At 40.8% G+C, this 20,849-nt stretch overlaps 2 protein-coding genes across 8 annotated transcripts in view; one reads left to right on the forward strand and one right to left on the reverse strand.

Moving 5' to 3' along the window:
- Positions 1-6,070: 6,070 nt before the first annotated feature.
- Positions 6,071-13,088, reverse strand: DPH3 (diphthamide biosynthesis 3). Of its 2 annotated transcripts, XM_004033700.5 has the most exons (3): positions 12,830-13,088; positions 12,216-12,290; positions 6,071-8,888 (listed from the first exon to the last, which is right to left on the reverse strand). In XM_004033700.5, the coding sequence occupies exons 1-3, from the start codon at positions 12,935-12,937 to the stop codon at positions 8,823-8,825; spliced, it is 249 nt and encodes an 82-aa protein (XP_004033748.1). In that variant the 5' UTR covers positions 12,938-13,088; the 3' UTR covers positions 6,071-8,822. The 2 variants fall into 2 exon arrangements, with proteins under 2 accessions (XP_004033748.1, XP_004033749.1); XM_004033701.5 differs by lacking the exon at positions 12,216-12,290 and having other exon boundaries at positions 12,830-13,074.
- Positions 13,089-13,626: 538 nt separating this feature from the next.
- OXNAD1 (oxidoreductase NAD binding domain containing 1) overlaps positions 13,627-20,849 on the forward strand; it is an 87,251-nt gene continuing 80,028 nt past the window's right edge. For 2 of the 6 annotated variants that reach the window (XM_055381127.2, XM_055381128.2), the window contains exons 1-4: positions 13,627-13,920; positions 17,168-17,317; positions 18,972-19,114; positions 19,702-19,765. In XM_055381127.2, coding sequence (XP_055237102.1) covers positions 13,876-13,920; positions 17,168-17,317; positions 18,972-19,114; positions 19,702-19,765 — 402 coding nt within the window. In that variant the 5' untranslated portion in view covers positions 13,627-13,875. Of the gene's footprint in view, positions 13,921-17,167; positions 17,318-18,971; positions 19,115-19,701; positions 19,766-20,002; positions 20,039-20,187; positions 20,365-20,849 lie in introns of those variants that run through there. The other 4 variants (XM_055381126.2, XM_055381132.2, XM_004033697.4 and 1 more) reach the window with 4 other exon arrangements.

The raw sequence follows: 20,849 nt of genomic DNA on the forward strand, positions 1-20,849 counted from the left end.
CCTTCTGCCTCTTTATGTCCACAGGATAGTTTTTTAAATTGTTGATGAGGAAGGTGCATGTTTGGCAAAGAGGACAAAGCTTCCCATCGTTTAACTGCCAAAACATACATTGGGGTCACTTATTGGTGAGAAACATTTCTGTCCTGTCCTTACAGATTCTCTGTAACATAATTCTAGTTTTTAAACCCTCCCTTGCAGAGAGATTAGGCCCCAGTTCTCATAAATGAAAAATGCTTGGAGCATATTTACTGATTGCATGACACTGTTTATCCATTTTGAAGTGAGTAGTACTAACCATCTTAACACTTTTCCAAGCAGAAAGTTCTCCTTCATGGCTAACTTCACTGACTTTTTCCCCCTCTAACTCAGCGTGGTATGGAGAGAGCTTAGCCAAGCCAGATGGACAAGTCATTGATAGGCCACATTCTGCTAGGAATATGTAAGCTATATATGGCAGACTTTGTTTAAGGTCCAAAGTTCAAGGTTTCAGCTATGGTCACACGGATCATATCAGACTTGAAGTGAGAGCTGCTCTCCTGATTTGAAACAGTCTGCATAACAAACTGTTGGGCACCACTGAAACGTATCAGGGAACTCGCTGCAAAAAAAACACTCAAAATGAATCATCCCAAAGTTCTAGCAACCAGGAAACAGACACAGTAAGGTGAGTAGTCTATGTTCCCGTGGGCATTCTAGCTCATTTTTAATGACATCTTATGAGTATATGGCTCCATTTCTCTCTATAATTAGAGCTAACAAATACCTTCAAGAGGACGTTTATGGCAGACTTTGGAATATTAACTCGTTATTATCAGAGTTATTATGTTGCTGAAGGTGAAGCCTGATTTTGAATACAGAAACCACAGCCAATGCCTCACTCACCTCAAAATGCAAATGTAGCAAAAATTAATCCCATGGGACTGTTGTCTCATGTCTGGCCAGAAAGATGAGAATAACTAATTTGTTTGAAAGTTTCAACTGCTTCCATCTTATGCCTTGGAAAGTTTTTCAATTATTCAAACACTACCATAAAAGAAAGACAATGGCATTTGGAGTCAAAAGTATTTGTATTGAAATTCCAAGCCAGTCATTTAATGACTGTGATAGATTAAATTACTTTTCAAAATTCTTCACTCCTTCCCTCCACCACCTCTATGGAAGAATTGTATTTCCCTGCCCTTGACTTTAGCTCAGCCATGTGATCATTCTGGCCAATGAAACACTGGCAGATCGGATGCAAGCCAAGACTTCAAATGTGCATGTGCAGTGGGACTTGGCACCTGCACCTGTCCCAGCTGGTTCACTGGCCCAAGAAGGAAGAGAAACGTAAGACTGGACCCAGACTTAATCTGCAGTTTAGAGCCACTCAGCCAAACCCAACCAAGATCAGCCAACCCCTAGCTGACCAACAGACGCTTAAACAAGAATAAATGACTTTTGTTTTAAGTTTTGGGGTGGCTTGTAATGTAACAATTCCTGATTGATACATTGGCAAAGACTTAGTTTCAGTTACTATGAGGATTATGATACCAACTTCATAGTGTGATCTGAACAATGCGATGCTATGATCCCTTTACTCATTGAAGACCAATAATGTCCCACTCCTGCCTTGACTTCCCCAGTGATGTATGTTACAATTTAGCTAAACTGGGCCTACATTTCCCAGGATTCCCTTCTCTGGTGGTCCTGGGTTAGCACTGACCACAAGAGAATTTTTCTGCAAGATATGGAAGCCAGAAGTAAAGCAGCAGACATGTTTTTTTAGGCTCTGAAGGCTGGAGCAGTATCCCAGGAACAGTGGGTGCTTATGCATGTTGCAATCTGCTAGCTTGCCTTGTTCTGGGCCAAGTGCTTATGCAACTCTGTGGAGACGGGTGCCAGCTTCCCCTGGAAGTCACCCACAGCATTAAGGTTGGAGGTAGTGAGACAGATGTAGGTTCCGGTTTGTATTTTCTCTTGTTCACACCAAGCTTCCTTTTACGACTACCAGTTTGGCCGACCAATTACTACTTTAGGATCAACATCAGATGCAGAAATAACCGCCTTCCCTTGATGCCTCCACTAGCTCCCACGCCGTGTAAAGTCTAATCCTTATAACACATCTCCATTCTCTCTCACTCATGGTTCTTCAGCTTCTCGGGATTGAACCCTGACACATTGTGGCTGAGTCCATTGTTGTCTAAACCTGTAAATTCAGGCAAGTACCTCACAACATAGTCTTGAGTAATTTATTATGGAGCAAGAAACACGTAAGATTAACTATTATTTATTGAGCCCTTACTAGGTGCAAAATCTGTGCTAAGTGCTTTACATGCATTATCTCATTTAATCTCATAAAATGGTCCCCAATCCCCTATCCAGTATGCTTTACTCTCATCACCATCATCAGTTGGTGGTTCGGAGATACCTGCTAGCTACAGTAATGCTCTAAGTCCTCACTGCCATTAGGAATTGTACACTGGGACCCAACGTCCTCTGGGGTGAACCCGGTGGCCTGTGCTGTCCTAAAGCACACACAGGTAGTGCCCATTAAGGGTTTGCTTTCCCCTCTTCCTCATTCTCAACTTTGGCATTAATTTTTGTCCAAAGATACAATCTTTGACCCTATCAAACACTCAGTTCCCCTCTAAGTATGAAGTCTGGCCCCAAATATTTGCCTAGTGACTGGGTCCTGATACCAAGGTCAGATCTCACATGGGAATTGCCCCAAGTGTCGGTCCTCCTGGACTGAAGCAATGCTGGTGGCCCTGTGCACTTATTGGGATCTCCTACTCCTTACTGGGTATGTACCCCCATTTGGGAGCTACTTCATATACCAAATCAAGTACCTCTCACTTGCCACAACTGGGACTGAGGTGGCTATCTTCCTTGGAAACAGACTGCTGGGCCTACCTGTGCCTCTGCAATCTACATTGGTAGCTAGGTTAGTTTCCCGGCATTTGTCCTGTCTCAGCAGGTGCTGTGGCAAAGTTTTCCAGGTTGTACAAAGATGAAAATTAGTAGGGTTTCTAATTAAGATATTCAAGTGGATTTGAGTGGCTTTTCAGTATCAGTAACTGTGGTAGTTTTGTACTATATTAACTTGGCCAAGCTGGGACTATTTCCCAGTATTCTCTTCCCAATATGGTTCTGGGTTACAGATGAGTAAAAACAAGAAATTGGTGCAAGGTTTGAAAGGCAGAAAGGAGGCAGCAGCTGTGACTGGAGAGCGCTACAGTGTAAGGTGGTGAGAGACAGCTGCAGAGGCGCTGGTCGGTTGGCTTTCATCTTCCGTCTTTCCTGCTGCATGCCTGGTGCTTCTTCCTGCCAGCTGTACTGACCAACAGCAACTCCAACCCCATTACCGATGCTCGGCTGCAAGCTCAGAGGTAATCTCACCAGGGAAGCAAAGACCCTTCCAGACTTCTTCACCAGCCCCTTCCAGGGTTCCCACTCCCACAGCTGGACATTCCTAACTTCCAAATTTCCCCAAAGTTCGAACTTGTCCACCTGTGCCAGGGCTTGAAGAGGACGTGCCTTTTTTCCCCTAATTTGAGTGGTAAAGTCTGAAGACTGAAAAACAACTTTCCTTTTTAAAATGCTAACTTGTTTTCCTAGAATTTGAACAATATTCATTCATACATTACAAAGAATTGTGTTTCGTTCTGAGTTCTAGGGCTCTTCTGTAAGTGCATCTCTGCAAGCATGTAGAGAAAGGTGGAGATTCCCCCCCCTCTACTTCCACCGTATTTTAAGCCTTTTGTGGAATTGTGATTTCTCTTTTGTGTGCCCTTTGTTTTAAACTCTTAACAAGGAATAATTTGTAAACTGGTTTCCCAGTCAAATATGTAATCATGGCAATTTGCTAGGTAAGAAGCAGGGAATGGCAGGCATCCTCAAATGGAGTTAAAGAAATCCTAATTACTTACACCTGCAGAAGCTGTTGCTTTTGTAAGGTATGTAATTAGCAGCCAGCGTGTGCTGGAAAATGTGATTGTCTGTTTAAATACGGGATGCAGCCTGGAGGCCACCCAGTTTAGAGCTCTCCCTCTGTGTACATTAGCCCAGCCTGGGCTCTCCTGGCCACTTGTTAAGGCTCACTGCATGCCTAAATGCAGTGTGTGGCCAATTGAGCCCCCTTTCCTTGTTCCATGTGCAAAGCAGGTGTGATCATTTTAAAAAATTGGCTCCTTTTGGCTGGGTGTGGTGGCTTATGCCTGTAATCCCAGCACTTTGGGAGGCCGAAGCTGGCGAATCATGAGGTCAGGAGATCGAGACCATCCTGGCTCACATGGTGAAACCCTGTCTCTACTAAAAAATATAAAAAATTAGCCAGGCATGGTGGCGGGCGCCTGTAGTCCCAGCTACTCAGGAGGCTGAGGCAGGAGAATGGCATGAACCCGGGAGGTGGAGCTTGCAGTGGAGATCGCGCCACTGCACACCAGCCTGGGTGACACAGCGAGACTCCGTCTAAAAAAAAAATGGTTCCTTTTAACTTAGTGATTATGAACTTTCTGCTTTTCTAGCCCAGTGGTTCTAGGCCTTGGCTACACACTAGAATCGCTAGGGACACTTTTTAAAAAATCCTGATGCCCAAGTTGCACCCAAATCAATTAAGTCAGACTCACTGGGGCATCAAATTTTTAAAGCGCCCGAAGCGATTAAAAATGTGCTGTCAAGTTTGAAAACCAGTGGTTCCCAAACTTTTAACTGCATGAGAATCAGCAAGCAGGCTTGTTAAAACACAGGTTGCTGGGCCCTACCCCTAGATTCAATAAGAGGGAGGCAAGGGTGTCCAAAACTTTGCACTTCTCATATTTATGCCAAGAATACTGTCAATGTTTGCTGTGGCTTGGATATGGTTTGTCCACACCAAACTCATATTGAGGCTTGGTCCCCAACGTAATGGTGTTGAAAGATGGTGAGACTTTTAAGAGGTATTTGGATAACAAGGGATCTGCCCTTGAAGAAATTAATGACATCTGGTGGGAGTGAGTGTTCCCTCTCCCAAGACTGGATTAGTTACCAAGAGAGGGGGTTGCTATAAAATAAGGCCGACTCTCCAGTATGTTATCTTTGCACATGCCCGCTTCCCGTTCTGCTTCTCCATCATGTTAGGACACAGTACGAGACTCTCACCATGGTCATAACATGAACTCCCCAGGCTCCAGAATCATGAGCCAAATTAACCTTTATTCTTGATAAATTATCCAGTCTCAGGTATTGTTACAGCAGCAGAACATGGACTAAGAGAAAGCTCAAAACAATGTTTAATTCCTTTTGGAGTTAGAATAGTTAACCATTTTTTGCACGACAGGCATTAGCTGTCATATTTTATAGATACTAGCTCATTTAATCATTTTCACAAGGCTGTTTCCTTCTCATCCTTCAGGTCTTAGAAAAAGTGCCAGAGCTCAGACTCCCTTAAAAAGTCACCTGACCCAGTTACTCTCTCCCACATCACCTGGTTTGTTTCCTTGGGGGCTCTAACTCATCTGTAATCTTGCTTCTGTCTCTTCTAGTTCCACTAAGTTTCCAAATGTAGAAACCAATTCTTCTTCACCTAGTGCCTAGCATGTGACAGGTACTTCTTTGCCTAGTGCATAGCACATGACAGCTATTTTTCTAATTGCAGAATGAATGGGTTCACACAGCAACCCTGTCAAAGAGGTACTATGATCTACATTTCACAAACCAGAAGATAATTATTAAGTAACTTCTCGGAGATCACAGTGGAGGAACTAAGATTCAAATTGTCTTCTGACCAGAGCTGGGCTCTGAAACCACTCCAAGAATTGATCGTCAGCCTTAAACAATCAGTCTTCTTTCCTTGTAATAAACTGAGTTACTCATCTAAGAATGTCAACTTTGTCTTACTACCACTTGACTCAGTTATTTTTTTCCCAAATAACAATAGAAATCCAGAGCCCAAACTGTAGAAATTGGCAATTTCCTTATTTAAAAACTACTGTCCATAACAAAAAGTCTATTAACAATACCCCAAAGCAGTTAAGATTTCTACCTCATATAAAATCATAAACATTTTAATTCAAAATGTTGACATTTAGAAGAAAAACTACATAAAAGCAAATGGATTTGAATTATCTGACTTTATTTAGCATGCAATGCAATTTATTCTGGCAATAAATTAATATGTGCAGTTATAAAAAATGTTGGGTACTTTTTCCAAGAAAAATGTTTCTGAATGTGCACACTAGAATATATGCAGAATCCTTTCAACAGTCGACTTCATATTTTAAACTTGTAAGTGTGGTAACATCAAGTTTTGGAAGAATGGACTTTTTCTGTAATTCATGATTTAGTTTGAGTTTATAAAGGTTTTAATTGCAATTTCAGTTCCTACAAGCTACCAAGCCTGACAGCTGAGAAAGGAAATCACCTGATCGAGTCTCCTAATTGTACAGCTGAAGAATCCAATGGCCTTGCCAAAGATTAGGAAGCTAAAAAGAGACATAGCCTGGATTACAAGTCAGTTTTTATAGGTGCTCCAGAAATGTCTTGAGCTAAATAAGGCACACGTATCACACAGAACTTTAGTCGTATCTCAGAGTCCAGTTTTACTCTGCTTTCTCTTTATTTTTTAGGCATGAGGTCTTGCCCTGTCACACAGGCTGGAACGCAGTGGTGTGATCACAGCTCACCACAGCCTCAAACTCCTGGGCCCAAGCAATTTGCTCAAGGCCCCACACCTTGCTAATTAAAAGAAAATTTTTTAGAGACAGGGTCTTTCTATGTTGCCCAGGCTAGTCTTGAACTCCTGGCCTCACGATCCTCCTGCCTTAGCTTCCTGAGTAGCTGGGATTACAGGCACGAGCCACTGCGCCTGGCTCTGGTTTTACCTTCTGCTTAACACAGGATTCAATCTTGATGTGTTCTCTTACAGTTCACAAACTTAGTGACTCAATTGCTTTAGAAACAAAGCAATAAATGATTTGATTTAGAAATAAAACCATTCCCATTATTGCAGCATTATCATCAGTCACTGACTGCTAATGCTTTTTATGCTTTTTTCCTGGGATGTGTGAACCTGGCAACTTTTCTTCCTGTTCTTCTATGTTCTTAGCAAACCCCCATCAAGGGCGTCTGTTCGTGTTTGAAACTCATCAGCATCAGAAAGAGCTAACATGTTGGCAGTATCTAGAAAACCATCAACATGATCACGGGACAGTTCATTTCGCTTTGCAGCTGATGCCACCATAGTGAGTGAGTACTCTGCTCTGTTCATCTGAGCAGTCACTTTGCTTTTGCAAAGCAGTTGTGGATTACTTCTGGGATGTCAGTGTCCCAAATGGCAATGAGATTTCTCATCACATCCAGAATATGCCACATAATGTACCGAGCATTTTCAGCTTGGTACATTATAATTTTTGGTAATTTATTGTCTCAGCCTAGTGGCTGCACACAGCCACGCTGCTGGCAGGTAAAAAAGGCTACTCACTTGTTTTAACCTCCAATGAATGTGTGCAGTACATTTACCAATAAGTAACAGAACATTTACATTCTAGCAAGCTATTTTTCTAATTGCAGGAGCCATTCCTAAAACAACCTGACAGACATCACTGCATTAATATTTTTTATTTATACACAGTAAAGTTGTGTATATAAAGGGAATTTTCAAATTTCCAATGTAAATGATTCTAATTTCTTGCTATTCTTAGTACTGCAGCAAAAGAAGGGTGATAGCCTATCTTTATACATTTCTTTTTCTCCAGGGCAACATTTCTCTGCAGGAGTGAATGTCTGGTTTGGCTGCATGTTATAGAGGCTTATTAAATATGCTCTCATGGGCATATTTATTCACAATAGGTCTCTCATTTTCAAGCTCATTCTCCGCTGTAGATGCTTTACCTTGTAGTAGTGACACAACACTGTGATATGCCAAAAGCACAGCTACCAGCCATGGAAATTTGACATTAACCCCTATCTGGAATGCAATTTCATTAGCCTTATCAAAAAACAAACAAAAACTCAGATACAGAAATATTACTTGCTCTGACCTGGCAAAGTCATTCAAACATTCCATTTACTACACTGGTATGCTTTGCTCCTCTCATTCTGTCACCAATTTCACTTCTTTTGGATGTTTTTCTTTTCATCTTGTCCTGACTTCCAAGGAATATGCAGAATATAAGAAAAGTCCTCATTCTTTCATCACTTCATTTTGGACTTTCTTTCTTGTTCACTAACTTTTAGCTCTGGAGACATTGTGACCTCACTGTATTTTCTCTTTAATACTATGACCAAACTCTCTGCATGAAGCATTACAGAAATGACATGCTGAACAGAACATGTCCATTCTAATGGGAAAACTGAGGAGACTGGCTTGGTATAGAAACTGGAAGTGTGGTACTGATGAAGCAACTAATTTTAAATTTAGAACAGCAAAGCTGATGTCATATTTCAAAGGAAGGGCTAATTTTAATCATCTTAATAACCAAGTCAAAAATACAATCTCTTTTTTATTAAGAAATCCTAATGACTGAGGTAGATGATGCTGTTGTCAGATACCGAAGTAATTTGGTTTAAGATATGAACATGATGAAACCAAGGGAAAGAAAGCACTGTTTTGAAATTATCTTCTTTTAAATTTAGATGCATAATTAAGAATGCTTCCAATTTAAGGTTCTAAGCACAAAATCCAGATATGTCATGTTATGGACTTGCTTCCTGAAGATGATATCAGCAGTTGATAGAAAGAATCCACACTATCACAGAACAGCAAATCATAAATGGTTGTCTCCGTGAAGCCAGTAGCTTTGCATTCGATATTTCTATCTGGGCTCATTTCCAGCTGTTCAGGATTTGGATTCCTGAAGGCTTCTTCAGCATTTAACTAATTCTTTGTTGGCTGAAGGGGCTGGGACTGTTTCTCCACACACAAACTGATCCTAAGACAGAGTGAGAAATTACATTAACCAATGAATTTCCGTGTCACAAATACATTAATATTAAACCTTCATTTTGTTACAGAATCAATCCAGCACTGTTAATTTTGTTTTTCGTTTGCTATTATCATTTCATCCTTGTTCAAAGAGCCAATGACAGCATCAGAATTAGAATCTTAAACATGTATCAGTTTTTTGATCTGAATTCATTATTTAATACAAAGCACCTTATAAACAAACATCCCTATCTTCAGTTCAGAGCAACCACTTCTCAGAAATCACATAAAGACATGCCACATATTTTAAATTTCTGTATTAATTACTACTTACACTAAAACTTCTCCACTTTAATATTTGGTCATTCAAATACCAGTCCTCTTCAAAGTAATTACTTCTTCTAACTAAAAGGGACAGGTCTTTATGTGGTTCCCAACATGGATAATCTGCTATGTTAGCTACTTTGTAAATGAAGTTCAATCTCTGATCTTTTATCCTGGCTTATGTCAGTTACCACAAAAAATCTCTGCTTCCAAGGTTATCCCTCACCTCCAGCAATCTGATTCCCAAAGGATCAGCCCCTACTCTGTCCCTGCTACTCTGTTGACCAATATGTGGAACCCTTTCACTGTGCCCTTTGGAATTCATGGTCCATTGTTAGCACAATGCTTCATATTCTCAACCTCTTTCTCAAAATGTCCTTTTATCCCCAAGAGCACTGGTAATATCTGGAAACAGTTTGAATTGAAACAACTGAGGATTGCTATTGGCATCTAATAGGTAGAGGCCAGGGATCCTGCTAGACATCCTATAATGCACGGGGTATCTCTGAACACAAAGAATTATCAGGCCTAAAATGTCAATAGTGCTGAGGTTGAGATGAAGTCATATTCTTAAGGACAGTTTCCCCTACACGCCCATCTAGTGGAGGCTCTGTGTTCTCAGAGTCCTAGTACCAGAGGGATTGGAAGTGGGGCTAGTTCCTCCTTTTTGCCTCCATTCTCCTTTCCTGTCTAAAACCCATCAGTTTAGAATCTTATGTCTTGAGACTACCGCCTTGCTATTCTTCTCTGTTGCTGTCATTTATCCACCCTGGATGCCATATTCCAACCCCTCTGGACCTCCACCATATTCATCCTTCCACCCTTTCACTGCCCCTCACTCCCTTCATGTTCTCTTCACCTAGTTCAAACTCCATGGTCGGTTATAACCACTGTTCTCTCACTCCTTACTATTCACTTGGGAAAACCTTAAACCTGGTTAAATCTAACTTTCCGTGTCTATATTCACTAATGAAGGCTGAATTTCTACCACCTTAAACCCTCTCTTGATCCTCTATCACCACTGGTTACTGTCCCATGTCTGTGCTCTCCTTTGCAGCAAACTCCTTAAAAGAAATGCCTATACTCACTGCCTTCTGTTCTCTCATTCTCTCCAACCAGTATTCTGCCCATTGGTTTCTTCACTCATGCGCTGTTCCTGTTACTCCATGGAAACTGCTCTCATCTCCATCACAGATGAACTCAGTGTTGCTAAAGCTAATGGTTAATTCTCGATTGTGTCCTATCAGTGTCACGTGACAAGGATCACCACTTCCTCAATCCTTTCTCATCTGGTTTCCAGGATTTGACACTGCTGATTTTCCTCCTTTCTCAGTGGTTTCTCCTTTACCATCAGCTTTGGTGATTCCTCACTTCCCTCCCTGACTTTTTAATACTGTAGTGCCTTAAGGCTCAGTCCTGTATTTTATCCATCTCTACATTCACAGAGCTGGTGGTCTCATCCAATCTCATGGCTCTAAATGCTATCTGTTACTGATAACTCCCAAATTGACATTGCTAGCCAATCTCTCTCATGAACTCCAGACATGCATATCCAATTGCCTTCTCAACAGCTCAACTTGGATGACAAACCTCTCAAACTTAGTATGTACAATTTCAACCCCTATACCTATAGTTACATTCCCTCAATTGACAGTAACTCCATCCTCCCAGTTATTAAGGTCACAAATATTGAAATCATCCTTGTCTCACTCCTTCACACCCTATATCCAATCAGTTATTCAAAGCGTATCCAGAATCTAAGTACTTCTCATTATTTCCATTGCTGTAACCAGGTCCAAGCCACCCATCTCCTTCTTTAATTAGTGTACTAGCCTCCTAACTGGTTTTCCTGTTTCTATGCTTGCTCTCTATAGGCTACTCTGAACATAGCAGCCAGAATCATTTTTTTAAAAACTTAAGTTGGATCATAGCACTCCTATGTTCAAAAATCCCCCAACAGTTCCCTATATCACTCACAACAAGAGCCTAAGTCCTTAAAGTGATCCACAACTTCTTCTCACGCTACTCTCATCCTGCTCTGCTCTGGTCACACTGGCCTCCTTTTTGTTCCTTGATAAAATCAGGCATGTTCCTGTCTTAGGTCCCCTTCACTGAACGATCCTTTGCTCGACTCTCTTACCTCATACCCTCAATGGTACATGGCTCACTCCCTCACCTCCTTCAAATCTTTACCTATTAAGGCCTTTCTCAGTAAGGCCTGCCATGATCACCCTATGGAAAACTGCAACTTCCTCCCAGACCAGCACTCCTGATCTTCCTTACCGTTTGCTTTCTGTTGCAGAGCACATTTTAATACAAGAATGAATCATTATATTTCTAAATTATAGTCTAAATTATAGCCCGCTTCTCTCATGAGGCTCTGTGCCTCATCCCCACTTTCCCTATATTCATTTTGGACTTCATCCTTGAGAGTGTTAAGGTCCTTACCTTAGATTCCATTCCAAGTACTGAACAAAACTTTGGGTAGGAGTGGGCAGTAATAACATTTTTTTTTCTATTGTCAACATCCTTGGGTGAAAGATAATAGGGCAACTAAAGACTAAAATGAAATTGTAAAGCTGCACCTAGGAATTATATCTCAAACAAGATAATGCAGAATTCTGTGTATAAGCCAGCATGAAATACCATACAATTGTTCCCTTCAAAGTAAGCCTAGCAGCTCTAAACAATTTTAATTACATATTAAATAGAAGAGAAATATAAAAAATTGTCCACTAAAATAATCTATATACTTTCTATTTAATAAATAATAATTTTCACTAAAGCTAGATTTATCTCTAAAGCTAAAATAAATTACGTAATCTGAACTTTAAACGTTTTAATTTACTATTCGGCTGTTTATCAATGGTGTTTAAAACCTGCCTAAAAAAATACTGCACTTTACCTAGCACAATGAAACATTCTCCTGCACTCATCACTGACAAGCTGATCTAAGTCCTTGCCACTGACTTACAATACCCTTCCCGCGTTTTAAAATTATATCCCTTACTTTGTCATAAATCACTTTTATAATGAGAGAGCAGCTAGGACACGTTGCCACGTCTTCCCCATTCTCCAAATCTTCCTACAACGAAATCAAACACCATGTGGTCAGGATAGCTTCTCTTCGCCATCTCCTCCCCCAAACCTATCCCACCCCTAGATGCAAGTCTCTTGGTGGCTGCCTTCCCCCCAAGGTGGGTGAGAACCCCAGGGCCTTCAGCGAGAAATGCCGACATCATTTTCCCCTAGAAGCGTCACTTAGGGGAAACACCTAGGAAGGTTAGGCGAGCTTCGGTCGCCCCAAAAGCCCTGGGAAACAAAAAACGAGTCCCCTCCTCGACAGAAATATCCCAGGTTGGGACTCTAAGGCAGGGATCGGGCAGAGAGACAGAGGCTCTCCGCCACCCTCTCCCTGACCTAATCTAAGGCCAGAACTGCGTGCCTACCGAGAGAGCTCAGGGCATTAGTTGGGGTGGGGGCACGCGGGAGGAGGAAGATTCAGCAACGGGAAAGAGGGCGTGGGTGACACAGCGCAGCAAAGGCTACCCAATGATGGAAGGAACAGGGCGGAACCAAACTGCGCTTGCTTGGGTGAACCGCCGGGCGGGACCCTGAAGTTACCTTGGTGATGGAGAAGTTATCTCCACATGGGCAGGGATAGAAATACGTCTCCGAGTCCTCGTCATATTGGAAGTCCTCGATTTCCACCTCGTCATGAAACACTGCCATGGTCAGCGGGGGTGGCCGAACGGGTAACGCCCCAGCAGTCTGAGGCCAGCTCCGAAAGTTTAACTTCGCCGGAACCGGCCTGGGCTCGGCATCATCAGGTCGCGCCGGGCAAGGACTAGCCCTTCCGGCGCATAGGCAATGACGCAACTCCGCCCTGCGCGGCCAAATGGATAACCGGTAGCGGTCACCATGGAGATGGCTGAACTAGGGGCGGAGACACTGGGAAGACTGAAAGCTTGCTCAGCGGGGTCGCGCACCGCTCCTCCTATTGGGCGGCAGCGACCAATAGAATGTGGGGCTCGCCCGCGCTGCTACGTCACGTCTGGGACCGCGGAGTATCCCAGGCGTCTGCAACTAAACGTGGCCGGGTCTGCAAGCTAGGTGCCAGCGGGGAAAGTTTCCCTGCTTCTTATCGTCTGCTTTAACGCCTTAAATAGCCCGCTGAAGGCTGCAGCAGGTGCTAGGTAGCATCCTCCCGGCCCTCGGGAAAGGCGGGGTGGGGAGGCGAGAGCAGCTTAGCCTCCTCGACCTCCCTTCCTGGTGACGGACGAACAGTTCCCGTAGAATTTCGCTTCACCGAGTGACCTTGAGCCCAGAGCGACGGTCAGCTTGTTAATTCCTGGCTGCAGGTACATTCCGCTTCTTCCTCACCCCAGACGTCTTAAAATACCCTAAATTGTGTTGCTGAAAGGACCAAGCCCTGGAAGGCAGGGATTGAGTTCTAGTCTTCTGTTTGCCAGGCTTATAACATTATTAACTACGATGATTTGTAGTAATAGTAATAACATCACCTTTTATTATTGGGAAGTTATGTGCCAGCTGTTGCACTAAGTGGAATTGTCAACTCTAGGAGTTCACATGTTATTCCATTTTATTAATCTTTAAACCGAGGTACAGAGAGTTGGGCATCTTGACTAAAATCATACACCTGGGAAATAATGAAGAGCTTGTCTGTCTCCAAAGCCCAGGAACAAATTACTTATGTGAGTACCAGTTTTTTCGTTGTGAAAGAAATGGTGTCAGTAGGCAGGTTTATCAGTGTGAGGCCTATGTATGCCTTGAAGCGAAATGCAGATAAAAGGCATTTTTGTCTTGAAAGCAGTGCTAGTGCCTGTTTTGGTAAAACCGATTACATTGGGTCTTACTTACTAGGCATTTTAATATCTTAGTAGAGAAGAAATGCATTGTAGTGAAAAAGCACTTTCGAGAGAAGATCTGGGATCGGAATCTTGAGTTGTTGATTACCTCTGGCAACTGGATATTTACATTCTTTGGGCCTTATTTCCTCTTCTAAGAAAGGATTGGAGTAGAGATGATATAAGATCCTTTTTAGATGTAATATTCCACTTTTGCACGGAAATTATGAGCTTTACTTGGTTCAGCAATGATATATAACATATTTAGTTTACATTTACGTAACACATATACATAATATATCCCTGTGCACTTTTGAAGAAAACATTACAATGACTACTAAACTTTACATTTATTCCTAAAAGGGCGGATTACGAGGTCAGGAATACGAGACCAGCCTGACCAACATGATGAAACCCCGTCTTTACTAAAAATACAAAAATTAGCCAGGTGTGGTGGTGTGCCTGTAATCCCAGCCACTCAGGAGGCTGAAGCAGGAGAATCTCTTGAACCTGGAAGGCAGAGGTTGCAGTGAGCTGAGATCACGCCACTGCACTCCAGCCTGGGCGACAGAGCTAGACGCTGTCTCAAAAAAAAAAAAAAAAAAAAGAAGTAGCTCATAATTGTATAATGTAAACTATATTTGATGAGTGCTGTTGTATATCAGGCCAGAGGGAGTTGTTTATTGGCAATACCAAACCTCCACCTCTCTAGGTTGTTTGACAAGGAAGAGAAGGGGTCAATGTATTAGGATTGATTTTAGTAACACTCTTGCTTGCCAGGTACTTTGGTAGACATTTTATTTATTCCTCTCAGTAATCCAGTGAGGTGGCGTGGGTAGTGTTAAAATGGCAAGAGGAGACTTGCTGAAGATTAAAAAGCAGGAAGGAGTCACACCTGAGCCCAGTTCCGCTGATTTCCGGTCAAATACTCTGTATATACTACTTGTTTACCACTAAGGTTTCTTTGCCTGTTGGAGCAAGAGGAGCCCTTTTTCTTCCTCAGTGACACTTAAGATTCCAAATTGACAGATGTCATGATTGTTCTTTGAACTTACTTAATTTCAGTGCATTTATGCTTATTGAGGCATTCTTGGCTTTTCTCTGTCAATGTCCTCTCACACCCTGCCTAATGTATCAGCAAGTTTTGGGGCTCTGATTCCAAAATATATGTCATGTTCATCTACTTCTGCCATCTCTGTAGCTGTTACCTTATTATAATCTTAGACCAAAGTCTTTTAACTGGATTTCCTGCTTCCACTCCTGCCCCTCTCCCTCTATTATCCTTCCCACAGCAACTTGAGCAGTCCTTTAAAAATATAAATTAGGTCTTGTCCTTCTCCTGATTGATTCAGACTTTTCAGTTGCTTCCCATTACCCTTAGGATAAAATTCTTACCCTTACTATAGACTGCTGGACTTCATCTCATTTCACTCTTACCAGCTTACTGCTCTCCAGTCACACTGGCCTTGGTTCCTCTAACATGCCGGGCTTATTTCTGTGTTGGGACCTTTGCTCTTGCTAGTCCTTCTGCCAGAGTTGTCTGCCTTTAACATTTGCTTGGCCGCCTTTTCCTCATCATTCAGATCTCAGCCAAGGTGTCATCACTGGAGAGATGTCTTTCTTGATATTTCCCCCACCTACCCCATCACTCTTACTCCCTTTATCATACTCATCATAATCTATAATTATCTTGTTAATTATTTGTTTACTACTATCTGTCTCTGGAACTGTAATAAAAGCTTCATGATGGCAAGGGCCTTGTGTCTGGTTCTTTATTATATCTCCGAGGCCTAAAATAGTGCCTGGCACCCCTGTAGTTGTTGAATGAACTGAGTATACCTGTTGAACTGAAACCATGTAATTAATCTTAAATGTTAAATTTAATCTGTTGCTTGCAGAAGTTTGTTTTACTACATATTTAATGGGTGTCAGTTTTATTTAGCACTTATTATACTTTTCTGCATTTCAGAAATAAAGTTAATTAAGATTTTTTGGTAAGGGAAGGCCTGTGAGGATACAGACATTGATGGGATGGTCTACTTTATATGGTTTTAGAAATAACTTGATATGTATTGATCTGCTGTGGTTGATTAAATGCTTACAGTATGAAACCGCCGGACATATTTCAAAAAATTAGTAGGTTTTAAATTTTTTATATTTTATTTAAAGGACTGGCATAAAGCTTTGGAAAGCACTTTAAACAGAATTTTATAAAAATGTCCTTTATTTACCAGTAGGTGGCACTCTTGGTCATGGTTACTTTTACAAAATAAAATCTTAGGATTTTAAAGAGAACTCCTTTTTTTTTTTTTTTTGAGACTGAGTTTCGCTCTTGTCGCCCAGGCTGGAGTGTAATGGCATGATCTTGGCTCACTACAACCTCCACCTCCCGGGTTCAAGCGATTCTCCTGCCTCAGCCTCCCTAGTAACTGGGATTATAGGCGCCCGACACCACACCTAGCTAATTTTTTGTATTTTTAGTTGAGATGGGGTTTCACCATGTTGGCCAGGCTGGTCTCGAACTCCTGACCTCAGGCGATCTACCCACCTCATCTTCCCAAAATGCTGGGATTACAGATATGAGCCACTGTGCCCGGGAAGAACTGCTTTTAAAATTAACATTTGTTTTCCAGTTCAGTTGAGAAGGGGACCATTCAAACAGCATAATCATTAAATGATGTATCCTATTGTGAGGACAACTTATTTTAGCAATAGTTGTCTAAAACATTGAACAGAACAGTATTTCCATATTTAACAATATAGTGGTTAAATTTTATCAGGGAACTTGGCCTTAAATGACATGTAACTGTGTCATTCTAGCCTTTGGTCTGCTGTTTCCTGGGGTGGATATCCTAAGTAGCAGGTGTTAAAGACAGGCAAGGAAGATGAACAAAATAAGCTGTAAGATAAATAATCAAAAAAGACAAATGGAAGCATGGAGGGAAGAATGGATGGAGAGGGGGTAATTGAGAGTGGGCTTGTTGTGAGGTGATGCCTGCTGATTTTAATGAGCCTTTCCTTTGGCAGCTAAGAGGTAATAGTGCTTTTGATCAGTTCCCCAAAACATTGTTATATGTTGTTTGTGCCATTGCAGGAACTTTGTGAGAATTTTAATGCATGGAAAAGCTGTCCATGTTCCAACTGCTGTACATCCAAAAGTCTCAGTGTAATAGCAGGACCAAAATATTCTGTCAATCAGCTGACCATATACTTAATGACTCCTAAAATCTCGTGGACTTCTAAGGTAAGTTTCAACTTCTTTCTTTCAGGGATTAAGGTAACATTATTGACTTAGAACATTTAATGGAGAAAAACTACATTTAGTGGTCTTGAATGAGGTTGAAGAGGCCTTCTGCTTTTTTCATTTAGTAAAGAGAAAAATAGCAAGTAGCATGCTTACCCGCAGTGATGCTGCAACATGCTATGACAAGAAGACATATATCGTTTATCTAAAGACTAGTTATGAAGCAGTGAGCTTTTTCATATGATTTGGGTATAACCAAATAAACTGCATATGACTTACATCACCATCAGATTTATTTATTTTTATTTATTTTCTGTCTTCATCTATTAGAATGCAAGCTTTCTAAGAGAGTTTTTGTTTTCTTCATGCCTAAAGCACCATTGCTTAGGCCAGTGCCTGCCACATAGTGGACTCTTGATAGATACTCGTTGAATGAAGGACCAAATTAATGAATATGGAGTAGGAATGTAAACACTTAGCTTGAATATTTTGCTAACAGCAATTTATCACAATTAATTTATATACTGCCTCCCAAAAAGCTCAGAAAAAAAAGTATTCACATGCATTTTCATTTATTCTCAAGGTAACTAAGATGGACAAATAGAGCAATGTAACATGTTAAATGTGGCCATTTTAGACAAAGAAATGTTTAAAAATTGACATAGGAAAATGATGGAAAAGGAACCAAAAAGAAATATCATCTGACTCCTAATCAGTGCTTTTCTTGATAGGCTGGTAGTTTTTAGAATTTGAAATGTTGAAGAATCTGTGTGTGTGTTTAACTTTTTGTTGAAGTTCAAGTACAAACAGAAAACTACACAGATCCTAAGAGGACAGCTTAATCAGTTTTTACAAAAAGTGAAAATACCCATGCAATCCGCACCCAGATTAAGAAACAACATTGTCACTACCACCTCCCAAGGGAAATTGCTAACTTGATTTCTGACATCATGGATTCATTTTCTCTGTTTTTATACTTTATGTGATTAGAATAAAAGAATATCTGTTCTTTGGGGTCTGGCTTCTTTCATTCAGTATGTTATTTGTGGTAATTCATCTGTGTTACTGCATGTAGTTGCAGTTTGTTTTCATTGCTGTATAGTATATCTTACTGTGTGAATGTATCACAGTTACCTTATCTCCTGTAGTAATGGCATTTGGATAGTTTCCAGTTTGGGCTATTAGGAATAGTGTTATTATTTTCTGTTTTGATTTTTTAATATCTGGGAACCTTAAGCTTCTTGTTTGGGAACCGTTGTAAGTATATCTTCCTCTTACACTTAACAAGAAATATAAAAGACTTATGCAGTACTCCTTAGGTAGAATACAATTGTCAGGAAGTTATAAAATCTCCCCTCTTCTATAATAGCATAAGATTAGTCATGTGAACTTGGTCAGAGATTTTAGAAAGTGATAGAGAACATGAATATTTGATATCACCAAAAATTACATACTTATATACATAATTATAGAGATACCTTGAGTCAACTCTAAATAGTGGCAGAAATTTTGTCAAGGTGAAGTTAGGCTCTTGGCTGCTTTGCTGGTAACTTGACTCATAATAGCACCAACAGAAGTCCAAACTCTTCCTCACTGACCCTCTTAAATAGTCTGATATTTCCCCACTTTTAAAAAAAACAATTTGAAATTTCAGTTTTCTGTTTGCCCAGAAAGCGCCATGGCCTGTGCTGCTGTTATGATTCCTGGGTTGTTGCGGTTCTCTGTTGGAGCCATCCGTATTGAGGCTGCTTCACTGAGATTGACACTCAGCACTTTGCGCCACCTTACTCTAACCAGGTGAGTCATTAAGACTTCTATGTCATTTGAAGTTAATTTTCAAAGAGACCCAACCTGCTGACGGTTGTGGGAGGCATATCAAACTCCCGGAAAGGTAACACCTTAGCTTCAATGTGCATGCTGTCAGGTTGTTAACCGTTTTTTTTGTCTGAGATGGAGTCTTGCTCTGTCGCCTGGGCTGGAGTGCAGTGGCACGATCTTAGCTCACTGCAACCTCCACCTCCTGGAGTCAAGTGATTCTCCTCTCTTAGTCTCCCGAGTAGCTGGGATTACAGGCATGCACCACCACACCTGGCTAATTTTTGTATTTTTGGTAGAGAAAGGGTTTCTCCATGTTGGCCAGGCTGGTCTCGTACTCCTGACCTCAGATGATCTGCCTGCCTCGGCCTCCCAAAGTGCTGGGATTACAGGCATGAGCCACCATGCCCGGCCAAAACTTTAGTTAGATGGGCAGATACTCACTGGCCATTTTATAGGATCCGTAATGTTACACTGTATTTAGGATAACCATGATATTTCAGGAAAAACTAATTTTATTATTTTTATGAGGATAATATGTAATAACCTAATTTTACTTTCTATTAAAGCATAATGAAATCCAAAAGGAAAACTGATCACTTGGAGAGAACTGCAAGTGTCCTTCGACGGGAGGTTTGTATCTTTGGGGTATGACAGGTTTTTCCAGCTAGATCGTTTACATGTGGTTATGACTGGCTTATGGGTAAAGCATTAGATGAGTCTGGTCCTTTTGAAGGACAGTTGGGAAGTTTGTTATTTTTCTATTTAGAAATTTTCTGAGCAGGACATTTTATATCTGATTTGAAAAGATGACAGATACTCAAATTTTTCCCTTTAAACTTGGAATGAATGGATTACCTTTTGATGAAGCGAGTAGAGCAGCAACTGAGGGAGCCATCCTCACAGGTATGATGTTTAGGGTTATGTTTTAGCACTAGAACTTCTTTTAAAGCCTACATTTTATGAATAGCTTACCTTTTTCTGTTTTTTTATGTGGGGTCTTTTTTTTTTTTTTGCATCACATCTCAAAGTTCTTGTTCTCATTCCTACTTTAGAACAACTTATTTCATCAAGGGAGAAAGCACTAACATCTGAGAAAGGAAAGTGGACGAGCTCTTGTTACCCTTCTAATGTACAGATTTTTTCCACCATATTCAGACTATAGAAAGCTAGTCTGCCACCTGAAGGGGTGTCAAGGGCTGAGAAATAAAGGATCCTCACCCTTTACCTCAGTGAGTAACCCCATTTTTGTTTAAAAACATAAATCGGATATTTGATTTTGCTTTTTTGAATGTTTATCACTTACTCAGATATATTTAGCTTAGTGTTATAAGTCTATTTAAGCTAACAATAAAAAACTATTTCATGTAAAGAAGGATTATATACTTCTACAAACATGGGCAGAAATTATATTGTCTGATTTAAATTTATCTATTAATAGAAGGATACACTTTAATGTAAAGGCATATTGTTTAGGCCCTACTTTTAAGGCTAACTTCTTTCAGAAAGTTACTTTGGGACTAAGGGTAATGCATTTGTTGATTCAGCTTAAAGTTCTTTTTTTTTTTTTTTTTTTTTGAGAAGTCTGTAAAATTAGTTTAGCATAGTAGATTTAGGAGCTTGTGGGGAAATACACTTTTTCCAATGATAAATCTGAAAATACTATTTTTTTGGTTTGTTCAAGTGACCAAAAATGCTGATTTTGTAAATGTGAGAC

The sequence above is a fragment of the Gorilla gorilla genome, chromosome 2, assembly GCF_029281585.2.
Source record: "Gorilla gorilla gorilla isolate KB3781 chromosome 2, NHGRI_mGorGor1-v2.1_pri, whole genome shotgun sequence".
In the NCBI taxonomy this organism is placed as follows: Eukaryota; Metazoa; Chordata; class Mammalia; order Primates; family Hominidae; genus Gorilla; species Gorilla gorilla.

Excerpts from the sequence above, each read along its gene's own strand:
- DPH3 (XM_004033700.5), bottom strand. The coding sequence starts at position 12,937 with ATGGCAGTGTTTCATGACGAGGTGGAAATCGAGGACTTCCAATATGAC. Across the intron at positions 12,291-12,829 it reads ATAACTTCTCCATCACCAAG|GAAGATTTGGAGAATGGGGA; the intron begins GTAACTTCAGGG and ends ATTTCGTTGTAG. Across the intron at positions 8,889-12,215 it reads TAAAAGTGATTTATGACAAA|GATCAGTTTGTGTGTGGAGA; the intron begins GTAAGGGATATA and ends ACTCTGTCTTAG.